Source organism: Lactuca serriola, chromosome 6 (genome assembly GCF_051521515.1).
Source record: "Lactuca serriola cultivar US96UC23 chromosome 6, Lser_US96UC23_V15, whole genome shotgun sequence".
In the NCBI taxonomy this organism is placed as follows: Eukaryota; Viridiplantae; Streptophyta; class Magnoliopsida; order Asterales; family Asteraceae; genus Lactuca; species Lactuca serriola.
Genome location: NC_136413.1, coordinates 61,032,472 through 61,041,231, shown reverse-complemented (window position 1 = coordinate 61,041,231; position 8,760 = coordinate 61,032,472). Strand labels below are relative to the sequence as shown.

The 8,760-nt window shown below is 32.7% G+C and overlaps 1 protein-coding gene across 3 annotated transcripts; it reads left to right on the top strand.

Moving 5' to 3' along the window:
* Nucleotides 1-222: 222 nt before the first annotated feature.
* LOC145058674 (receptor-like protein EIX2) lies at nt 223-5,966 on the top strand. 3 transcript variants are annotated; one of them, XM_079006579.1, is made up of 3 exons: nt 223-457; nt 1,131-2,235; nt 3,065-5,966. In XM_079006579.1, the coding sequence occupies exon 3, from the start codon at nt 3,093-3,095 to the stop codon at nt 5,838-5,840; it is 2,748 nt and encodes a 915-aa protein (XP_078862705.1). In that variant the 5' UTR covers nt 223-457; nt 1,131-2,235; nt 3,065-3,092; the 3' UTR covers nt 5,841-5,966. The 3 variants fall into 3 exon arrangements, with proteins under 3 accessions (XP_078862705.1, XP_078862706.1, XP_078862704.1); XM_079006580.1 differs by lacking the exon at nt 1,131-2,235; XM_079006578.1 differs by lacking the exons at nt 223-457; nt 1,131-2,235 and having other exon boundaries at nt 2,263-5,966.
* The last annotated feature ends 2,794 nt before the right edge of the window (nt 5,967-8,760 follow it).

Genomic DNA, 8,760 nt, shown 5'->3' with positions numbered 1-8,760 from the left:
TTAATATTAATTAAGTTAGTAAAAAAATGTAATTATTAAATAATAATGATTTATTGATTATTAATTGTACAATTTAAAGTCCATTTCATTCTTATAACTTAACCTGATTATTGATTATTGATTATATGGGACTTAGAGAATATGATAAAAGTTATTATACTTAACCTGAAAAAAAAAAAAAAAAAAAAAAAAAAAAAAAAACCCTTTCTTTTACCATTTTAGACAAACAGGCTGCTCTTGTATGACTGGACAAGCTTTGTTTATCGCGCTCGTGATCGATACATCAGAAATTAATTTCTGATTTTGAAACAAGATTGGTGATTATGCTCGCAAGATCCAGATAGGATCGTGAGATCTATGTGCCATCCAATACACCATTTTTCCTCTACAATCAAAATCAGTCAACGAGGGTTCCAAATCAGACATCGTAGCAGAGCAACCACACATCATTGCCTAGGTGATGTCCTACTTCTGTATTCTTGCTTCATTTTGGGTATTCTTCATGTGCATCTAATCTATTGTTAGATTAGGAGACAGACTTGTGAGTTTATATTATTTGCAAAACCTGCAAATTCAGGGTTTTGCCATGGAAAAGGCCATTGATTTTTACTGATCGATGGGTTTTATTTCTCAGTTATGAATTTAACATAAATGTAAAAATGGAGCGTGTTCTGGTCTTTATTTGATCTTTTCTTCCAGCTACCTTATGAGCATCTGTTCTGTTGGTTGATTGTGCCTACATTGTTAAGCTAATGTTTGTGCTTACATTGTTATGCTGCAAAAGTAGGTGCAACATAATATTATTTGATTGCAGTTGAATTAGTGTTGTTGATGATATCTTTCAAACTTAGCTTTTAGAAGAGGTAAATGCTAAAATCACCGGGGGTTAAGTTGATCGATTGTTTTGGATGAGAGCAAATGTATTCGGCTTCTCATTAACACCATAATCTACTACACTTTGTGATAATTTGTATTGTGACTTTGATGATAATACATTTGGTCAAATGCAAAAGGGTTAAATGTAAGAAATAGCAACGTACATTCATTAATCTTTTTATTTTTGCAATATTGTACTTTCATTTATTCTCTATTAAGACATTTTAGTATTTTGTTGATGTCTATATGAACAGGCCCATGAGGGTTTATATAGTCTCCATGAAGATGAATGATTCTAAATGGGTGGAACACACAATGCTTAATTTCCATGAAATTAGAACCTAAAACTAGAAGACAAATTAAAGATGAAGAGTTATAATACACTGCCCCAAATTAGACGTTCAAAGACTTGCAAGTCTTGGCACTTTGTATTTATTATCAAGATCTTTTCCAAACTTGTGATATGTTCAAAGATACATCACTTTTAAAAAAGTGATGTGATGAGAATTGTTAAAAGTGGGCTCCACAAAAAGTAATTCTTGGTCTGTGTTAAAAAAGCCCAAATAATACGTTCAAAGACTTACAAGTCTTGGGAATTTGTCTGTATTATAGATATCTTTTCACATCTTGTGATATTTTGCAATTTGTATTTTTTATAAAAAAAAAAAATTGAATGTATGAACTGGAGAAGCTATGTAGTTTAGTTGATGGATAGGCTAATTACTAATTACTTAATGTGTTCTTCTAACAGTTATCATAGAGAGTAAAATGAAAGTTTTATTGGATATACTTTCAGGTATTTTTTTTTTAAAAAAAAATTAATGCATGTACAAAGAAAATTATCTATCATATTGTAATGAGCATCTCAATTAAGGTTTAGTAACTAAAACATCATTATACTTTCACGGTTTTTTACATTCAATACACGAGCAAAAATAAATTTTCATATAATAATACTCATATCAGTTAAGAACTAGTTATCTACATACCTGTATGAAGCAGAATCAAAGTTGATCATTTCAATAATTATTATTAATAATTTGTATCCGGTTTAACGCCTTCTTTTTTTTTTTTGGAAAAAGTATTATCCTGGATGTCTTTAAATGACCAACATACCCCTTGTATTACATCAAGAGGTAGCAAACTATGAAGTAGGATACTATAATAACTAATACATCAATATTTTGTCTTTCTGATTAGTATTAATAACATGATTTTCTTAAATTTTGCAAAGTGCTAAAGGTGAATGGAGTGGAGCTTCAGAAGCTACAGATTGTTGATCAGAAAACACAGTGGTAGAATTGGAGTCTTTAATATGTGATTTTTGATTGACAGAAGTTTAATTTAGGTAAACAGAAGGTAAGAATTGCTGCAAAATAATACTGCTTCTGTATGTGTATCTTATGTTTATTTTCAATTAAAATAAAACGTTTTTGGTCCCTGAGTATAGCTGAAATTTTCAGTTTTGGTCCTTATATGAGGTTCTTGAAACGTTTTGGTCCATGTTTCAGTTAAAATGACTATATTTGGTCCCTGATCGAGTATAGCTGATATTAATTATATTTTATTTGGAATATGGATAAAAAACGTTGCAAAAGTTGTGGTATTAATTATCATCCTAATGTGTTTTTAGTGGAGTCATTACTAACGTAGTGTTATCTTAAATATCAATTTTAACAATGGAAAAGACCATGATTAATCGGTAATGTATAAACTTGGTTTCATTCATATAAGTTCACGATTTAGTTGATGCAACTGACAAAACTTCATTTCATAGTCATGATTAGATTGTTAGGCCCAAATAATATCATTACTGTTTTGATTGGTAGATTTGTATTTGACTGAAAGATTTCATTAGTTTTGCATTTTGGGATTTATATCATATACCAAACAATATCATATCAGAAGATGGGAAAACATATCTACTATAATAAAGACAAATTGCCAAGACTTGCAAGTCTTTGAAGTTTAATATGGGGAAAGAAATTCCACATGATTTATGGCCACCCACTTATAATCATTCATCTTCACGGTGGAGACTATATAAACCCTTGTGGGGGCAGTTCATATAGGCAGGCATCAATACAAACCAAAAATCAGCAATTAAGATTTTTATTTACATTATGAATTCTTGTGTTTTTATAATTTCCTCACTTCTCTTGCTACTCCTTGTGACTACAACTGCCAGCCAATTGGTAGCTGCAGGAGGAAATGATATGAAAAAGAAGTGTTTGGATAATGAGAGAGATGCTCTCCTTCTTTTCAAAGCTCCCCTTCAAGACCCTGATGGTCGTCTCTCTTCATGGACAGCAGAAGATGATGATTGCTGTAAATGGAGAGGAGTCGTGTGCAGCAACCAAACAGGTCATGTCACAGGGCTTGATATGCGTTTCTATGGTGAGATAAGCCATTCACTGCTTAACTTAACCTACTTGAATCATCTTGGCCTTTACGGTAACGCTTTTTATGGAACCATTCCCACCTTCATTGGTTCTTTGACTCGATTAAGGTACCTTAACCTTGGCTGGAATGATTTTAATGGGACCATTCCCAGGTCAATTGGTTCCTTGACAGAGTTAAGTTACCTTGACCTTTCCTATAACTCTCTTTATGGAACCATTCCCAGGTCCATTGGTTCCTTGAGAGAATTAAGGTACCTTGACCTTTCCGTTAACTCTTTTTATGGACCCATCCCTCCAGAGTTTGGAAACCTCACCAACTTGCAAGAGCTTCATCTTTATTCTGTTGGAAGGTGTAGAGTGGGAAAGGTAGAGTGGTTGTCTCATCTCTCTCGTTTGGAGGATCTGAGAATGGATGGGATTTCCCTAGCCACAGCAAATCATTGGGTAGATGCAATTTCAAGTCTCCCAAAACTCTCATGGTTAAGTTTAATTGGATGTGAGCTGTCACAGGTCATGTATCCATATTCTTCTTCATTTCTCAACTCTTCTTCTTCATCTATTGTTAAGCTTTTTCTCAATGACAACAATCTCACCTCATCCATGTATCGTTGGTTGTCCCCATTAACCACCAATAACCTCCTTTCTCTTGATCTCTCTGGCAACATGTTAGATGGGATACCCAAATATTTTGGTAACCTCTGTAGTTTGGAATATTTGGTATTTTATAATAACTCTGCTGTTGTCAAATTACCTGATTTTCTCAACAACTTGTCTGGATGCACATCCCTTTCATTACAAGAGTTGTCTGCTCAAGGAAGCCAATTTACAGGGTCATTTTCCATTGAGATCCAAAAGTTTTCATCCCTACGATACTTGGACCTATCTCATAATCACTTAAATGGAAGTATAAGTGAGAAACTGTGGGAACTACCCAGCCTCCGAACCCTTGACCTTTCTTTTAATAATCTTACAGTTCCTTCCACATATCACTTGTCAAACATCTCTTATGTTAAATATCTTGATCTGAGCTCTTGCAAGCTGCTAGGGCCTCGCTTCCCCAAATGGATTATTCAGACACTTAAAAATCATACCTTTCTTGATCTTTCCAATACTGGAATTTCGGACACAATTCCTCTAGAGTTTTGGGACAGCTGGCCTTCTCAATTAGAATATCTGAATCTCTCTTCCAACAACATTAGCGGGAAAGTACCAGATTTATTATCGAATTTTGCCTATGATTCAGTGATAGATTTGAGTTCCAACAGCTTTCATGGTCCGATACTGAATGTCTCTTCCACTTTGACATCATTAAATCTTTCCAGAAACAAATTCTCTGGAGGAATCTCCTTCATATGCCAAGCTGTTGGTGGGTTATTATCATTTCTTGACCTCTCTCATAACTCATTAACCGGACAACTCCCGGACTGTCTGTGGCATTTCTATCAACTAGAAGTTCTTAATCTCGGACACAACAATCTCTTTGGAAGTCTTCCTCCCTCTATTGGATCTTTGATACAACTCAAGGTCTTGTATTTATTCAAGAACAACTTCTCTGGAGAATTGCCTTTGTCCTTAAAAAATTGCACGGGTTTAATCTCATTGAATTTGGGGGCCAACAAGTTTTCTGGTAATGTGCCTGTCTGGATTGGGGAAAACTTATTGTGGCTGTATGTTCTTATCCTAAGATCAAATAACTTCTTTGGAACCATCCCTTTACAGTTATGTCAGTTAACTAATCTTCAAGTTTTGGACTTGTCAATGAACAATCTCCATGGAAGCATCCCCTCATGTTTGAGTAATCTTACGAGCATGCTTCACCAAGGAGGATTCTCACAAGATGTACACTTTCAAACAATTAGAGGTTATGCAACTAGAGCGGGGATATATGTCGACCATGCACTGATCGAGTGGCAAGGAGATGAACGTGAATTCTTGAACACTCTGAAATTGTTGAAGAGCATTGACCTGTCCAGCAACAATCTAACAGGACAAATCCCAAATGAAATTACCAATCTTTCAGACTTGATTGCCCTGAATTTTTCAACTAACACTCTATCCGGAGAGATTCCACAGCATATTGGTGAGATGAAAAAGCTTCTAACTTTGGATTTATCCAGAAACAGGTTTTCAGGGAGGATACCATCAGGCATGTCTCAGATGAGCTTACTGAATTACCTAGACTTGTCATATAATCACTTTTCAGGGAGAATCCCATCTAGCACTCAGCTCCAGTCCTTTCCACCTTCAAGATACCATGGAAACAGAGGACTATGTGGACCTCCCCTTACCAAAAAATGTCCAGGGGATGAAGAATCAGAAGCAACATCGGTGATTGGTAAAAGTGAGGGTGATGGGGAAGACACAGATGATGAAGTTGAGAGATGGTTTGTTATTGGTGGGGGGATGGGTTTTGCTACTGGATTTTGGATGGCATGTGGCACTTTACTTCTCAACCGTCGAGCGAGACGTGCATTTTTTCAGTTTTATGACAGCTTCAAAGATTGGGTTTATGTGAAAGTGGTTGTGTTCATTTCAAGTTTTCAAAAGGCTAGACACACGTAGTTTGTCAACTAGTTTTTATTTTTGATTTCTTATTTTCTAATATGTAATGTAATGTAATTTGGTTGGGGTTTTTAAATCCCCCATATCAATATATTTGCCACCAACACCATAGGTGGCCATTTTCCCTGTTTTGTATGAAATAAGATATCCTAAAAAAATCATACATTCGTAGCATAAAAAAAACACAATGAAAATTAGAGGTACACTAAAAAAATTGGAAACCGAACCGGACCAAAAATTAATATGTAATGTAATGTAATTTTACTTTGGTACTAATTGCACTTCCATTACATTTCGCAATGGAAAACATGATTAGCATCAGTTTTTTGCATCACTATTCCAAAATAAATGAGGCCTCATGCCGCTGTTTTTTTTGTAAGTCATTCATTTTCTATTTTAGCATCAAGTAAAAAAGAAACACATATAACTTAAAATTTTAATTATGTCCCCATTAAGCAATAAAGAAACAACAAAAATATCATTTTAATTAACTATATCCCCATTAACTAATAAAGAAACAGCAAAAATATCATTTTTTCTAATATCAGATATATGCCATTTTTTTCTTTTTTTTTTGTTATTGTTTTTGTTTTTTTTTTTCCAGATTATCTATTTACCTGCTATTTTCATATTTTTACCCAAAAGTTAGAAAATTGACAAGTTGTACAATGCTATTTTCAACACTGACTGTTAATGATAGAAAAATATCTGTAGTTGACCGTTTAAAGTGAAAAATACAAAATTGGTACACACATCACAAAATATAAATAACTGTCCATGTTAAACTTAAAACTACATAAAATACATTGTATGATTTGTCCTTGTTAAACTTAAAACTACAAAATTGGTACACACATCACAAAATATACATAATTGGTCCCTATTAAACTCAAAACTACATAAATTGTCCTTGTATGATCGGTACCTTTTGTTTTATTAGTTTTTCTTTGTGTTTCGAATGTTCTAAATATTGACAGGTTTGCTTCGTATAAATTATAGCAATGTACATTTTAAGTACATTGCTATTTTATTGGATTTTATAGCTTCAAGAAGCTATCAAAATAGCAACGTACATTATAGAAGTGTGTTATTGAATGCCGACTCTTAATGAGAAAAAAAATCATATTTGATCATCTAAAGTGAAGCAAAAAGAATGTTATTTATTTAAAAGTAGGTCAATTTTATCTTAAACTCATGTGAAAGTACAATGCTATTTACTGAAAAAAATTGTACTTTCACATGGCTTGTGAAATTGGAGTTTAAAGCAAAGAAATTGGAACTTGGTAGTCAAATTTGATTATACAGGTAAAGAAATTATTGTATGTTCTTTAAACGCTAATTGTTCTTTATATTTTCAAACTACAATTCCTTTAACGAAAATATGAATAAAAACTATAATAATAACTATTATAAACAAAAAAAAAAAAAAAAAAAACGAAACATCAAAGTACTAACCTGTTGTTGCTTGTTGTTTGTCTTTGTGTTATTGTGGTGGAAGATGAGAAGAAAACGAAGACTGAGAAACATAGAAGACGGACGTTGGAGATATACCTAATGAGGGTCAATACGCTTTTTCGATGTAAAAAGGTAAATGCTATTATGCAAGCCTGGATTTTTTGAATTCATATGCAGTTACACGATTGAAGGCATGTTTCCAGCCTAAGGCATTTCAGTGACCTGATTTTTCCGAAATCTTACATAAAAATAATATTGTTTCTAGAAATCTTGCCTAAAAGGCATATTTTTGAAAAAAAGAATAAAAAGCAATAAACAAAAAACACACCATCAAATACTTGACAACAACATTAAAACAACCATGACCTCACTATAGCATCCTTGCGTTTCTGAATATGTAAAAGTTAGAGCTTGCATCAATGTTGATTTATGTGTTTTATAAGCTTGTAACAAATGGCACAAACCGAAGAAATTTCAATTATAAAAGTAAATAATATTTAAATAACTTTTGTTTATTATAAGAGAAACAAAATAGATAGAAAATCTTACCATGATAGCACCACTCCACATAATGCTATCAAACCACATTTAGGACATAAAAAATAAATTAAACTTATCATTTAGCGGCAAATCAAACTGAAATGTAACATTTTAAAAAGGTAAAAGAAAAAAGAAAAAATGAAAAAAGTTGAGATATTCATAATGTGTACAAACCTGTAGACAACAATCATTCCAAGAAGCTTATAACGTAAACAACCTAAGAAATGACAAAAAGCCATTTGAGATAAACCTTGAACCTTTAATCTAACTGTCAAATAGAAAGTAAGTATCACAATCAATTGTTACTTATCTCCCATTTTATTAGTAAGAATACCATAACATCAATGATACGAATAATAAAAATAACAGAAATGTTAGTGGCAATACATAAGAGTATGCTAAAGAACTTCAAAAGCTAAAAGATGACTTGATTATAGAATCGTAGAAGTAAAAGAAGATTGTTTTAATTTTTAACTCTAAAGGATATAACATCTTTTCAAAAAGTGTTTGGACCGCAAGCTTTTTCCTTAAGCCTTTTTTAGAATATCTTGATATATGCATAATAATTGGACCTACAATACGTAAGAAATAATTTTTTAGTAAACAAAAATGCACAAATCAGATGTACATATGCACCACATAAGCAAAAGGTTGGTTTATCAACTGAACTATTAAAAGTTAAATTACCTTCATAACCATGATCTTTCTTAACAGCTCGATATGAAATACTTTCAAATGTGGAATGAATCGTTTGGGCTTGAAGTAACCTTTACAACTGCAATGAATTCAGTTCCTTGTGAATTACTTGAGGAAAATAGTCAAACCTTGTATGAATGAAATAGGTCGGTAATCAAATTACCATTTTCCTGCATATGATGATCACTAACAACCACCTACAAGTAAAATAGAAATCAAGAAATAAAAG

Bases quoted from the DNA above. Each gene is read 5' to 3' on its own strand.
- LOC145058674 (XM_079006578.1), top strand. From the start codon at position 3,000: ATGAATTCTTGTGTTTTTATAATTTCCTCACTTCTCTTGCTACTCCTT.